The following is a 15908-nucleotide window of genomic DNA, read 5'->3' on the forward strand; positions in this document are numbered from 1 at the left end:
GAGGACAGAGTGAGTTTACCCAGTTGTGACCGCACCTGAGCAGGCAGGCCAGAGCAGGAGCCAAAGTAGCAATGCATCCCTGCACTCCCAACTCCATATCAGCTTGAGAGATTGTCTTCCTCAGCTTTGCAGTTGGGAGCTCTCTTGGGGGAACCCAGAAGCCAGCAGACTTGGTGTGCCTATGCACAAAGATCTTGCAGTGCACAGTGCCTGCCCTGTACAACTGAGGGCCCCTGGAGTTGGCTGAGACTGGGGACCTTCCCCTCAGGAGGAGGAGGGGATACAGAGCTGATTTGATCTGATAATTGGCCAGTGAAAGAAACTCCCTGGGTCTGCTGCTTCTCTTCTTTTATAGAGATCTGGAGCATTCATAGCATGCACATACAGGTGGAGAGAAGGAGACAAGGGATTAAGCTGTGCTGCATCAACGGGCACTTCTGGGTGGATGATGTGCAAGAGTAATTTAAATACTCAGTCCCACAGCACAGGGTCATCCCAAATGGGGGCCTGGAACCACCAGACCCATCATGCCCACAAGTGATTCTCCGCCAAGGTGCACACTGCCCACCCCCCAGTCCCAGGGTTGGCAGCTTTCAGTGCGCATGGAGACCTGAGAATTTGGCTGGAATTGTACCTAGTTGGGTCCTGGCCCAGCTGGCGGATTTAGAGAGAGGTGGGCCTGAGGGGAGGAGGTGGCCCAAGAGCACCATCTGCTGGGAAGATGCAGAAAATGCAGTCTTGCAAGCTGCCTTTCAGCCTAGCTGTTGACAGTTCTTCAATTAGAATGTCCATTGATTGTCCACCATGTAAGGAATGTTTGTATGCTAATAATATTTGTATGTTTGTTAAGATTCATCAATAAAAATATATTATTTAAATGAAGGAGAAAAAGATTAAAAATTTTTCTTTTAAGTAAGGGAGGCAGGTGGTTCAGTGGTAGAATTCTTATGTGCCATGCAGGAGACCCAGGTTTGATTCTTGGCCCATGAACTGCAAAACAAAAACAAAAACATTTAACTAATGGTGCTGCGATTACAGGGTATTCACATGGAAAAATAATGAAATGTGACTCCCACTGTATAGTATACCAAAAGAAAAAAAATGTGAAAGAGAGATTAAAATTTGTAAAATATTTGTAAAGTATAAAGGACTGTATGATTGTAAAATAGTGTTTAGACTTTAATTTACTAGCCATCTTTCATTCTTTCAGCTGTGGGCCACAAATCTTGACCCTGAGATGGTCCGCCCAACCCTGGAAAGGACACTCAAGATCCTCCAGTTAGATTATGTGGATCTTTACCTCATTGAAATGCCCATGGCTCTGAAGGTGAGTTCACATGTTGAAAGGTTAGACCTCTGCACCTACGTGAGTGTAAATTGGCAGTTATGTGTATGAAGGTAATTCCTTATGTAACACCACAGAATGTTACAGGGATACGGTACTAGAGATCGGAGGACTATCCCAGCCCACAAATGTCCAGAAGAATTATAAGTAGCAGGCTCAGATCTGGGTTCCCAGATTCTTAATCCAACATACTTTCTATAATATCATATTTTTATAGCCGTAGTTTAAACACTCTCCAACAAACTAACATATGGTCCCCTAACTGTAGCTCACATTTTAGTTGGCTGACATCCAGATATATCCATTTCTTCCATTTACAGTCTAGAAAATGTCTCTGTTCAATATAATGCAGCTATAAAATATACAACTTAAAATATACTCACCTTCCACTCCCTCTACAAAAAGGCAGCCCAAAGAATGGGTAGGTTTTTGGGTTCAGCTCCAACGTCAGCACACCTCAGTGGTATCTGTTTATCCAGTTCAAATACAGTACTTCCTTGCAGTTTCTCAGTACATGGACTCAATGTTAATTTAACCAGCAGTACATGCAGTATATAATGCAGAAGAAGAAGAACTACTTAAAAGTCTTGAGGAGAGGAGAGACTGAGAAACAAAATCGGCCACTTGTACACAAGGTAAATCAGATCATCCTGGGCAGGAAGAAGGAGGACTCCCTGCTTTTGCAGGGGCAGGAGTTCCTTTAGGCAGTGAACCTGGTCACCCTCTATTTCTGTTCTCAGAAAATGCTTTACTTGTTGGCACTTCTCTGTGGTCACATCCAAGGTGAACTTTGGGAAATATTCCCCTTTTGCATTCTGTGTCATGCATAGATGGGCTTAGGAGCTTCATAATTGTTTGGTAATTGTACGTCTCTTTTGTCAGTTGATATTTCATTGAAAAGACACTATTCCTTAAAATCTTAATAGGCTTTAATCAATATCAGTCTGCTCCATGAGCAAGAAATCAAATAGGGTCACATTTCCTGTATACCTAGTCCTTGGGCTATGGGTTTCAATGGGTGAAGAGGCTCCTCGCTCTAGTCCTTTCTAAAGCCTACCCTCATCTTTCATAAGATGCTCTGCTAGCCCTTACACTAAATTTGCCTTTTTTTCCTTGCACTGGCTTAGGTTAGTCTCTCAAATTGTACTTAAGTTCTAATTTCACAATTGAAAAAAAAAAAACCTAGAGTCTTGAAAGTAAAATAATGATGGACTATCGAATTTGAGCATTATGAAAAGCTTTAGGACTCATGGGAATCATTATAAGACAAGTTTAAAAAAAAGATGAGTGAACTTATTGCTGAGCAGTAACGGGAGTCAAAGCAGAGAATTTCAGAAGGTTGGATTATTCTCCCAATCATGCGTGACAGTGAGTAGCAAGGAAGAAAGAGGCTCATCCCTTCACTGAAGGAATCAGTTAAAGTAGTCATAGCGGAAGCTCAAGTGGGCTACTCGGAGAAAAACAGAATGAGTTCATTCATGTTTAGGACAATTAAAATACGGGAAAGTACAAATTATTTAACAGAGGCCACGACAGATGCATAGAACCGTCCCAGAACACATGTACACCTTCAAAATGCAAAAGGCAAGAAATATTGAGGAGACTAAATTAGAGCAGAAATATAGGTCTTAAGTGTTGCGAAGATCAAAGAGCTTTGAAATCAGATTCAGAAAGGGTGGTTAAAATGAATGAAGATGGGGCATCAGGAGAAAGGAGATTTTCTCTGTTTCTCAGTGAGGCAGAAGGAAATTGAGGGGAAAAAATGTCCTGGCTAGAGGACAATGGGGAAAGTATTATCACGTGGGGGGAGGGGAGCACTGAGTTGCATTAAGGTGAGATGTTGGGGGGAGATTCAGGAAAAAATGTGAGGCTATGGTAGATTTTGTCAAATTGCTTGATTTCCAACAAGAAAATTGCTATTATCAAGGTCACCAAAGACTTCCATGTTGCCAAATTCAATATTTTGCGCTCACCTTAATCTCTCTAAACATAGTTTGCGCCCTCCTTCTTTAAACATTGTCTTCTTGTGGCTGCTGCAGAACCACCTGTGGAGCAGGTGGTATTATTTGTCATGGGAATGCAGGTTCAGGACACAACAGTGTCAACTGAGAAATAACAAACTGAGCTGTAAAGCAATAAAATCATTTATTTGGGATTTTAGAATTGCAATTTGGGGAGCATAGATTCAAGTAGCAACCCAAACTCTGTCTGAGCAGTTTTAAAGAAAAAAAGATTACCTAAGTTGTTTGTAAAGTAGAAGTAATCAAGAAGATTACCTAACCTAAGCTGTTTGTGAAGTATTATGATTGGTCAATATTTGGATCTTTTCCAAATATCCTCTAGTTAGTTTAGTAACTTTTTTATCTTGTAGTTGTCTCTTGGTATCCAGATGTCCTCAGAGACACTGCTTTTGGTTTTGCATACCTTGGCAGTTTGTGATATCTAGCAGAGATGTGCATAAAGACTAACTTCCTGAATGGCCTTCCAACTCCATTTTAAATCTCTTAGCCGTAGTGACTCCATTTTGTTTTCTTTCTTTTCTTAGCAGAAATTTTCAGCAACTGATCCCTTTATTGTGCAGAATAAAGAGTCTAGAAAGGACAAATCTCTTTGTCGTTTACATAGCTTAAAGAGTTCAAAAGAGTAGGGGAAGAAGTCCCATTGTGGCCGGTCTCAGTGGGGTAGCCCACTGCTCCCAGTAGCGGTTGTTAGATGATACATACCACTTCCCACCAAACAAAAGAAACTAATCTATACTGTTGGAGTGTGGTTTTATCTGCCTCAGGGGAGGGGACCCTGCCAGTGAGAACTCCTGTTCTGATAAGCACTGGAGACTATTTTGTTCCTAGGTTTTCAGGTTTAAGGTCTAGCCAGACCTTTGCATTAGACTTAACATATTTCATAGGTTTGGGAGTGGCACACTGTAGAAAAGGAGGTAGGGGTAGCAGGAAAGCCAAAGGATGGCCACTTAGCGCGTTTGTAACGTCCCCAGAGAAGGAGGTGGAGATAGGTGAGGGTTCAATAATGGTGTTTAACAGGTATCTGTGGTTAAGGTGGGATGGTAGAGGGAAAATTTCGGAAAAAAATTAAAGCTATGGTGGATTTGTCAAATCGCTTGATTACCAACAAGAAAATTGCTGTTGTATCAAGGTCATCAAAGACTTCCATGCTGCCAAATCCAACAGATACTTTGTCCTCATTTTACATAATCTCTTTCAGCACAGTTTATCGCCCTCCTTCTTTAAACACTTTCTTGTGGCTTCCATCCAGTTATGATTATTTGGCAGCTTCTTCTCCTCTGTGCAACCTCCAAAATTTGCTGTGCTCCAATAGTCTATTTTCCATATTATTGTCTTACTGAGCCACACTCTGTAGGGGGATCTGATCAAGTCACATGGATTTAACACATTTTACATACTGATGACCCACAGATTGTATCTGTAGCTATGACCTCTCTCTGTGCCCAAACTTTTCTGTCCAAATGCCTACTCAAATATCCACTTGAATGAACATTTCAACTCAAAATATCCAAAATAGAACTCTTGGCACCACAGAACATGTTCTTAAACATAATTCATTCCTGTGGGTGTGATAAGTAGGACTTTTATGAGATTACTTCAGTTAAGGCATGTCCTATCTCAACCAGGGTGGGTCTTGAGCTTGTTAATGGAATCTTTTATGAGAGTAATGAAATTCAGATGCTAGGGAGAAAGCCACCAGAAGAAACTGAAGGTCAGTGGAATCTGGAAGAGAAGGGAGAGGTCAGGATAGGCTTCTATGTGCCTTCCCATGTGATAGAGGAGCTCAGGACCAAGGATCACTGGAAGCCAGCCTCAAAACAGCAGTTTTGGATAAGAAAGCATCACATTGGTGATGCCCTGATTTGGACTTTTTCCAAGCCTCAAATCTGTGCACTAATAATTTCCCATTGCTTAAGCAAACCAATTGCATGGTATGCTTGAGCAGCCAAGGAAACTAAAACATCCCCTAAAATCCATCTTCCACAAAATAGCACTAATTTCTTTTAGGAAGTATAAAATAAATATGTCACTTCTCTGCTTAAAACTCTCCAATGACGTCTCATTGCTTTAGAGAGAAATACCAGGTATTTATAATGGGCAACAGGACCCAAGATGATCTGGTCCTTGCCTATTTCTTTTATCTCACCTTTCATCACTCTCCCATGGGTTCACCGGACTCCAGCCCTCTAGCCTTTGTTTCTCTATTTTAATCATGCCAAACTCATTCCTGCTTTAGAGATTTTACACTTGTTCCTTCTGCCTAGACTGTTTTTCCCTCTAAATTTTTCTATGGCTGTCTCCATCTCATCTTTCAGAACCTAGTTTCATGTTACTAAGGAGGACTTTCCTTAATATTCCACCAATTTTAGTTTTCTAAAGCTGACAAAATGCAGTGTATCAGAAATGGGTTGGCTTTTACAATGGGGATTTATTAAGTTACAAGTTCATAGTCTTAGGCCATAAAAAATGTCCAAATTAAGGCATCAACAGGATGACACCTTCTCTGAAAACAGGCTTCTGGCATCTGGAACACTTCAGTCACATGGGAAAGCACATGGCACATCTTCTGGTCTCTCCTTTCTCTCCTGATTTCATTGCCTCCAGCTTCTGGCTTCAGTGGCTTCCTCTCTGAGCTTCTGTGTGTTTCTCCCTTTTAGCGTCAGTCTCTCTTAGCTTGTGTGTAGCCTTCTCTCTAAATTTTTCTAGGGCTTTTTTCTGTGAGTGTCTTTCTGTCTTTTATCCTCATATAAAGGACCCCAGTAAGAGGATTAAGACTCATTCTAAATGAGGTGTGTTACTTCTCAAGATCCTATTCACTGTAGAAGAACACATAGAGGAAAATCTTCAGGACCTAGACAATGGATTCCTAGATATGACATTAAAATTGTGAGCAACAAAAGAAAAAATAAGTTGGACTTTGTTGAAATTAAAAACTTTTGTGCATCAAAAGATTTCATCATGAAAGTGAAAAGACGACTTACAGAATGAGAGAAAATAGCTGCAAATCATATCTCTGACAATAATTTAATATCCAAAAAATATAAAGAACTTCTATAACTCAATAACAAAAGACAAACAACCCTATTTAAAAATAGGCAAAGGATGTGAATAGACATGACTCCAAGAAGATATAGAAATGGCCAATGAGCACATGAGAAGATATACAACATCATTAGCTACTAGGGAAATGCAAATCAAAACTACAGTGATATACTTCTCATAAGTGTTAGAATGGCTATTATTCAAAATACAGAAATAACAACTACTGCCAAGGATGCAAAGAAACAGGAACCCTTGTACATTGTTGGTGGGGATGTAAAATGATGCAGCCACTTTGGAAAACAATTTGGTGGTTCCTCAGAAAGTTAAATGTAGAATTACCACAGTAGCCAGCAATCCCATCATTAGGCATATATGCTACTTTGAAACTGATGTGTACTCCAGAAAAGCCAAGTTCTTTAACCCTCATTCAGCATTGCTGGGTGGGATCTTTTTATTGTTTCCATGGAGATGTGTCCAACTCAATTGTGGGTGGTAACTTTTGATTTTCATGGAGATGCATCTCTATCCATTCATGGTGGGGTTGCTTACTGGAGACCTTTAGGAGGGAACCATTTTGAGAAAAAGCCAACAGAGCCCACACAGTTAGAAATCTTGGAGATGTGGAAGGAAGGTGCCCTTGGGGAAGACTTTTGAATTGAGAAGAGAAAGCTAGCAGATGTCACTGTGTGCCTTCCCACTGAAAGAGGTGTCCAGAACCCAAAGACTCCAGGCACGTGACATCCCAGCTGACAGAGATGCTCTGGACAGCATTAACCTTTCTTGAGTGAAGGTTATCTCTTGTTGGTGCCTTAATTTGGACACTTTAATGGGCTTGGAACTGTAAACTTGTAATAAATTCCTTTCATAAAAGCCAAAAAAAGAAAAGAAAAGAAAAGATCCTACTTACAATATGTCCACACCCACAGGAATGGATTAGCTTTAAGAACATGATCTTTTCTGGGTACATATAGATTCAAACCATCACACCACCTAATGTGGCCTCCTCAAGTCATTTTCTTTCATATAGTTATTTTTATATTAATTGTTTATATTGCTTACCTTGCTCATTATTATCTACATCTTCACTAGAATATAATCTCCATTGGAAGATGAGTCTTGGCTATCTTTTCCATTACAATATCCCTCAACAATCCTTGGCACATAATAGGTGCTCAATAGAGAGACACAAGAATAAGCTGAATAGGTGGAGAACGAAATAAAAAGAAGGATGTTTGAAGGATAGAATATAAAAATAATGGTGATGAAGCATGAGTGTAAGAGATAGTCTGAAGGCTTATGTTCATGGCCAGAAGAAAGTTTGGTAATGGAGAAGGAAGTATATTTGATCAACCAAATAGAAATTTTGTCTTGTGGTATATAAGTAGGTTAAGGTGGCTATAGAAGACATTAGTAGGGTAAAAAGATGAACTACATCTCTTTGATGGTCTATAGACATAGCAAAGATGAATCCTGATCAATGTCAGCAGTGTGAGGTAGCTCATTACCTTTGGTAAAAGAGCAAGGGCCTGTGACAGTTAAGGTTGGTGTTTGCTAACTTAGTGCCTTGTCCTTAGATTTTTGGTGCCCATTTAAGAAATGAATTCAAGATGATTTTATTTCCTAAAATTTCTGGAACTTTTAACATCCCCAGTTATGTCAGGTTGCTTGATAATATACTTGTGTTTCTCCTTACTGAATAGCTGAGATCCTCCTACAAAAAGATAGTCCCCTGCTTTTTGAGATAGAAAAGCAGATAAATATGAAAAACAATGTTCTATACCATAGTCAGTTTTAGTTGAGAGAGAATCAATGAAAAACTAAAGAGGCTGACATTCAGATAATGTGTAGGATGGAAAAATGGTGCTGAACTCCTGGGGAGACCAAAGACAGAAAGAAAAGAACCAGTGGGCAGGTTAAACAGGACTGAGAAGCAACATGTTATGCCTTTTCCTAATTCTTAGAGAGCATACCATTCATCGACCATACTTTTTTTTTAGCCAAAGAATTTCGTCCCCCTTTTAGTGATGATTTTTGGTATCTTGTGAAAGTAAGTAATTTATTGTCCTCTATTTTGACAAGGATCAACCATCAAAACACCCAGACTGAAAGTCCTAATTTTCAGTGACTATTCTTTTTTTTGTAAAATAATTTTGTTGAAAGAGAACTTCGTGGCTTAAGAACACAATAATTTTCAATAAATAGAGGAAAAATATATTTATCTCAAAGCAAATACCAGAGTGAAATCATGAGACAATATGTCACTTGTGGAGCTCTAATAAAAGAATTTCTAGACAGTCCCACAGAGGGAATATTTTACATATATAGTAAATAAGTATATAATTTGTTATGTAATTATCTCAACATGTAAAAAAGTAAACATATAGCTTTCTTGGGGCTATTTTGACAACTCAAATTCCATAGTTGTAACTTCTAGACATAAATAAAATATATTACACCTTTTTCTTTTATTTAAAGCCTGGAGAAGAAATCCATCCTAGAGATGAGAATGGCAAATGGCTATATCACAAGTCAAATCTGTGTGCCACTTGGGAGGTAAGTTCAAGTGGGCCTTATTTTTAAGGGACTACATTTTTAAAACTGTGATCTCATTAGTCCTGCCTATTTATGGAGAGATGCTGCCTTTACTGCCAATGGAAAATAACAGTAAGAATAGTTATTTCTAACAATAAGTGCATATGTGTGACAGCTCCTCTTCTGGGTGCTGAAAAATTCTTGCTTTTGTTTTGTTGAAAGACTAGAATTCCAAGAAAGGGAAGCAGTGTTGGAAGGAAAAAAAAGTAAAGAAAATAAGTTCTACTATAACAGTGATTACAAAAAGCATAAATGAGATAAATTCAAATCTAAACAGTTTTTCAATTGCATTTCTAAAAACCAACAATATAATGTCTAAAGGAAATAAATTTAAAGCAAAATGATACATGAAAGCTGAAGAATAAGTCTGATTCCATTTCTAACCAAGCTGGTGAACTAACATGATTTCTGGCTCCCTTCCAAAGATCATAAGAGTGGACAATATTGAAAAATAATAATGATAAGGAAACCCCTAGAGACCCTGGGTGGGGGGTGGAACAGAGGTTTTAACTGTTTTTTTAATAAGGGGATGAAAAGCTATGATCCAGAGTAATAAATAAGCAGTGAGAGCACAATATAGGATGGAAGCTTCTGGGGTGTTTTTTTGCTCTTTCTTCTCTTTGCCATAGATTTGGGGCATTGTCCCAAATATTGTCTGCCCCACACATGCAGAAACTTGGTGTCAGGGTATCATCAGGAATCAAATCAGAGCAGCATTGAAATCTTGTATTTGTGAAAAGCTGAGAAAAACATAACTTCTGGCAGTTGTTTCCCAATTTCAAACTCCAAAGGCTGGGACATTACACATTATTGAATATGTGTTCCTAAAATGCTTTCTTCCTGTATGTAACAGCTGAAAATCCAAGTAGAGGATTGAAGATAGTAGCTGTTTTGAGGGGTCAGGAGGTATTGATTGCATTTTCTGGTGCCTGGGGTTCTCCACTCAAGAGACCACTCTATTCCTGTACTCCCTGAAAGTTTAAAGTCTGGTTTTCCCCTCTAAGGAACTGCCTGTCAGGGTATCCAATATTCCAAGGAGAAAATGAACTCACATTTCAAAATGACAAGACATTTGTTCCATAAGAAAGCAACATATATCAATTACAGACCTCAATATAAGCAGAATGAATATTAGAAACTTCTAAATTAGTAAATTAATGTTAAAGGAAATAAGAAAAGATATGAGCAATATGAAATGAGAAAAAAATTTTTTAAATAAACAAGCCAAAATAATAATTAGGAAAAATAAGTAATACGAAAGAAGATGGAATAATTAGCAAAATGGATATAACTGAGGGTAAATTTATCAAATTGAAAGGTAGAATAAGGAAATCCCCCAATTTGCAGAAAGAGAGGGCAAGAAAATTCTAGGCCCACATAGACTCAATGATAACTTTTATCCTCTTCAAAAGGACTCCAGTAAAGGATTAAGATCCCCCTTGAATGGGCTGGGCCACATCTCAATTGAAATAAACTAACCAAAATGTTCCACCCATGATAGGGCTGCCCCCACAAGAATGGACTAAAAGAGTATGGTCTTTTCTGGGGTACATAACAGATTCAAGCCAGGATAGCGAGCTAGCTAGCTTGATGGATGGATAGATAAATATAGATATAGATATAGAGATAGATAGATAGAGACAGTTTTGTAATACACATTTTTCACACACACACACACACAGGATATACACACATGGAATATATATTTTTCTAACACAAGCAGAACATTTATAAAACCTGATCAGGTACTATGGCATAAAGCCTAAAAAAATTTTCAAGAAGTATGATAATTATTATTTTGCTGCTAAACATTGTGAAAACACAAGAGGAAGATACGGTGTACAATATTTCCCAAACTCAGAATTTCTATTCTTCTCCTTTATTTTTTTCTTTCTTCAGAGATTACCTGTTAACAATATCACCCTTAAATATATTCTTCATTTTTGCTTCTTTTGAGGTTTCTTTCCTGACTTATTCGTGTTTATTCCACAGGCTTTGGAAGCTTGCAAGGATGCTGGCTTGGTGAAATCGCTTGGGGTGTCCAATTTTAATCGTAGGCAGCTGGAGCTAATTCTGAACAAACCAGGACTCAAATACAAGCCTGTCAACAATCAGGTACAGCTTGACTGCTTCCATTTGGGAAAAAATTATAAAATTACTTAACAGAAAGGACGCTAGATTAGGAGTCAGGAAGTCTTGAGGTCATTCCACATATATCCAGTAATAAGACCCTGAGCAAGTCATTTGATTCTCTTAATTCATGTTTCTTGAGAAAAAAATATTTGAAATTGACCAAGCAAAAGTAACCAAAAAAAAAAATTGAAGATAAACAATTTTGGAAGGGGAAACAGACCTGCCAGCTATTAAGACATATGTACATAAAATAATGTAAAGTGGATGCAAGAATCAACATTAAATAAATGAAAACTAAAAAATATGTCAGAAATAAGCCAAAACGCAATTAAAAACCTTACGTAAACTAAAATGGTGCAAGCTAATGGAAAAGGTACAGATTTTTTTTCAGAAAATAGTATGGGGAAAAATAGTTGTTAAGAGACAAATTAGATCTTTGCCTCATATCAGACTCCTGGGTGAATGTTCCTTTAATAAGGCATTAAAGAAAAAAGAATAAACCATTCTTAAAATACCACAAAATAATTTTAGTTCTGGAGCTATGGATAGAAAAGGAAAAATTATAAATAAAAAATCTGATAAATCTAACAGCATATTTTAAACTCTAAAAATGTCAGAAAGAAAGAGCAAACAAAAAATTATATGTTTAATAATATAGTAGAAAAGGGATGCATATCCTTATGAATTCAAAGGCTAAGAAAGCCAATGAGAAAAAAATACAGAGGCTATATAGAAAAAAGTTTGCAAGAAAAGAATAAAAAATCACAGAAGAAAAATGGTGATAAACATATGAAAAAAATGTTCAACATCTCTAGTAATTAGAGAAATTTAAAGTGTGATATTATATCATGTATCAAGTTAGCAAAGGCTTTGTTTTATTTTTTAAGATGATTCTCCACATGAGCAAGTGATGAATTGTTGGGGAGTGCAGAGTGGTTCAACCTTTGATCCTCAAAAATGTTCACTCTTCTATTTCTAGGAATCTATCCTGAGGAAAAAAGTCAAAATGCCTAGAATGACTTATATATGTGTTTGTCACTGCATTATCTATAAAAGCAAAAGAAATTAAATAAAAATGGAAACAGTATACTTATAAAATATTAGAGGAATGGTTAAATAAATTATGAGATTCATATTACGGGAAACCTTAAAAGATGTTCTTGAATCAATTTTGAGGAAAAGGAAAATGGCTTTGATATTAAGGGAAAAGATCAGGCTACAAAATGGAATGCAATTAAATATATATATATATTTTTTTGCATGGGCAGGCTCTGGGAATCAAACCCGGGTCACCGGCATAGCAGGCAAGAATTCTACCACTAAGTCACCGTTGCACCACCCACAATTATATATTTTTAATGTGCATAGGAAAAAGGGCTGGAAGGAAATATATCAAAATGCTAACAATGATTATTTCTGGGTTGTGAATTTACAAGTGAATTTTGTTTTCTTCTTTCTGCGTCTCTGTATTTGCAAAGTCTTCTGCAGTGCAAGTATATTACTTTTAAAACCACAACAAAACAATCTTATCCATCTTGTTAAATGGTGATAATGATAGCCCTTTTGCCCTACTTCATAAAACATTATCAGCTACACTAAAAAAAAAAAATGCTTTTAGATTGGGTAAATTTTCAACTTTTGGATGATAGTTGGCCTGTTCATTTGATTATTTTTAATAACACAAAAGAGTCTGCTCTGAGCTCATAATGGAATGAATTACTTACCCTCATCATGACAATAACCTATAATTATAATAGAAGTGTTGCCATATTTAGATGTACCATGTCTGAATTGACACTTGTGCTAACACCGTACCACATGCTCTCAGGGACAGAAAACAACAACCACCTTTGACTTTCTGACTAGTCTCAACCCATCATTTTATTCCTGACTTATTCCTCATCAGCAATTCTCTTTCCCACATTCCGAGAACAATATCTCCTTATGAAAATGTTGAAATGAGAAGTGGGGGTTCTTCTTATTAGTACACAGAGAATAACGGTGATTTTTAACCCAGAGTAAAAATTTGACAATGTGTCTCCTCATGTCAAGAAGGAGATACCATGATCTATTTGCACAAGAGTATTGATCAGCTTATAGAATATACTCCTCAGGTGAAGCAAGACATGTTGGAGGGTTATAGCCTGAGCCCATTCATATGTTCAGTGACCTTTGAAAGTAGAATATTGATATACTCTAGAGATGGGAGAGATCAAAGCACAATTCTACCTGCCACCAGCACTAATTAGGACCTTCTCTACTCCATGAAGACAAAAAAAAGCCCTGTACACAAACAGCTTCCCATGTTACTATCCATCAGCACTATTGATCTTGTATGGGCATTATATAGAGTGGACACATTTAATCTGCAAAGGGATGTATGCCTGAAGACCGTGTCTAATTCAAAATTCACATACTGCAAAATAAATTGTCCCATAGAAATAAATTAGAATTCAAATTTTTTCCTATATTTTGATCATAGACTCCATGAACAAATTCACATAGAATGTGCTCTCACTCTATACTAATTCTCAGTGCCTGAGAACTCCAAGATTTCTTAATATTGCCTCTGGCATCCATCTGCAGCAACTTGTGTCTCCAGGCTCCACTCTGTGGTTTACTCTTTGTTTATATGCTTTCCTGATGAACATAATAATTATGGTACCTTGTCATGCAGCATTTTCCCAGTCTAATTCAAAGGAGACTATGTATTTACACCAGGCCCTTTATCCTCGTAGAAAGTTCTCCAGTTACTGATATGGTTGTGGCAGGTTGAATCATTTCTACCTGGTTCAATCTCCAACAACTATATTCTTTAGGGTTAATTTCCCTTGCTTTGACTTAAAACTCACCAAACAACCATTTTCTCAAACTGGCTTTCTTATCAGAACAATAATTTAAAATAACTAATATTTACTGAGAATTCATCAGTTAAACAATTCCTGCATTTTTCTCATTTAATCCTCTAAAATCCAATGAGGTAGGAAGTTTTATTTTCTCTGTTTTACAGATATTGAAACTAAGGCTTAGAGTTAATTATTGAATAACTTGTCTAAGTTGTCACAGCTAAGAAGGCCAAGGGCTTGAACTCATCTCCTACCTGATTTCAAAGATGCTCATAACTACTAAACTATTTGTAAATTAAGAAACCGCATTTTCTTTCCAATGTGATCATACATACTTCCCCGAGAGGCACTTTGGGAACAATACCAAGTCAGTTTCTTTTCATCAGTTCAAAAACACAACTGTGGGGCATTCTGAGTGAGACCCATTTGGTTAACTTTGGTTTATGCTGTTGTTGATCAGAGCTTCCATCCTCTCTCCTCAAACTGTCCCTGCAAGGGGGACTCCTAGTTCTGACTGCTTCTCAGATTTGGCTCTGTCCATCTGAAGTGGTTTTTGGGGACCCCAAAAGCTTGGCTCCTTTTTTATTTGTCACTGACAGCAGACAAAGTCTCATGTTGTCCTTTACTTTCTTTTGAAGGACTAATTTTTTATGGCACTTGTCCTGAGTGTTTTCACAGTGTTCAAAAATCTGTATTTTTATATGTAGAGGGTAATAATTTTCTCAACACTAATCGCTAATAAATGTTGTATTAAATTGTCATGAAGGAGTTCTTGATTAATAATTGGATATGCAAAAATGTTAAAAAAAATAAAAAAGAAACTGGATTTCTGTATTATAAATCAATATCCTATAAAATTGGCTGGGTAGACTCTATTACCTTCAGCAGTAACAGTCCTGTTGAGAACTTTTACTACCACTAATTTTTCCCCATCAGTAGCTTTGCAAGACTCTAGGTTCCAAGGTAATACACAGCGATGACAGAGCCAGAATCTTAGGAAATGTCACTATTTTCAGGGTGAAATCAAAGGGACATCATGGAAATAGGTTCAAGAAAACCGCAAGCTTAGTTCAAAGGGATAAACTTTCCCTGAGTCTTCTATGTGACAATCCCTGTTTCCATATTTTCCCCTGCTACCTCATCACCTCCTCCACCATATCAGCCTACATTCGTTAACCAAAAAGATTGAGTGTAGTGAAGGAAAGGGCATTGTTAGTTCATTTCAGGAGTGCTGAAAAAACTGAACGTCAAATTTGGCCTGAACTGCCTGGTTTTGAAAGGGGATGTGTGGTAGAGAAAGCATGTTAAGTTATACAAGATTTAGTACAGGAGGATGGGAGAGAGAGCGAAGGAGGAAGGGAGGGAGGAAGGAAGGATTTTCAGTCTTGCAAAGTTTTCCTTACCCAATTCATTATGCCTAATTCATAGATGCTTTGAAACATAGTAGTCAGTATTTGTTCAATGACTTAATGAAGTGAAAACTCAGCATTGGATTTTAGAGACGCAGATGAAGGTGGGGTTAATGGAAGAAAGGACCTTTATCATTTTCCTTGGGCAGTTCTACCCAGCTTCTTAACTTCACCTTGTGAGACTCTTTTTAAAGCTCCAGCAGTACCAGTCAGTGTTGTAAAAGCTCCATCAAGACACTGCAATGGCAAGTTATACCAATCCTACATGGCAAACAAGAGAAAGTAAAAGGTTGTATCTCCACTGCCCTAGTCACAAGGGGCTATAATCAGTCCGTAGCAAAGAAGGAAGACAAATATTCTTAGACACTCTTCTACTTGGAAATGAAGACGTTCCACAGCTATGATGCTACTTAGCCAAGGCCCTGTGGCATCAAAAATACCATCATCCACCTCCACTTTAAACTGGGTATCTGCTTCAGCCTATTCATCAAAGGTCTTACCCCAGCCTGAGATGACCCAA

The 15908-nt window shown here is 37.6% G+C and overlaps 1 protein-coding gene across 1 annotated transcript in view; it reads left to right on the top strand.

Moving 5' to 3' along the window:
• The window catches only part of AKR1D1 (aldo-keto reductase family 1 member D1), a 118978-nt gene that overhangs the window by 87599 nt on the left and 15471 nt on the right, over positions 1 to 15908 (top strand). Inside the window, exons 4-6 of the mRNA XM_077143843.1 lie at positions 1211 to 1327; positions 8884 to 8961; positions 10993 to 11115. Coding sequence (XP_076999958.1) covers positions 1211 to 1327; positions 8884 to 8961; positions 10993 to 11115 — 318 coding nt within the window. The remainder of the gene's footprint in view (positions 1 to 1210; positions 1328 to 8883; positions 8962 to 10992; positions 11116 to 15908) is intronic.

This window comes from Tamandua tetradactyla, chromosome 1 (genome assembly GCF_023851605.1).
Source record: "Tamandua tetradactyla isolate mTamTet1 chromosome 1, mTamTet1.pri, whole genome shotgun sequence".
Taxonomy (NCBI): domain Eukaryota; kingdom Metazoa; phylum Chordata; class Mammalia; order Pilosa; family Myrmecophagidae; genus Tamandua; species Tamandua tetradactyla.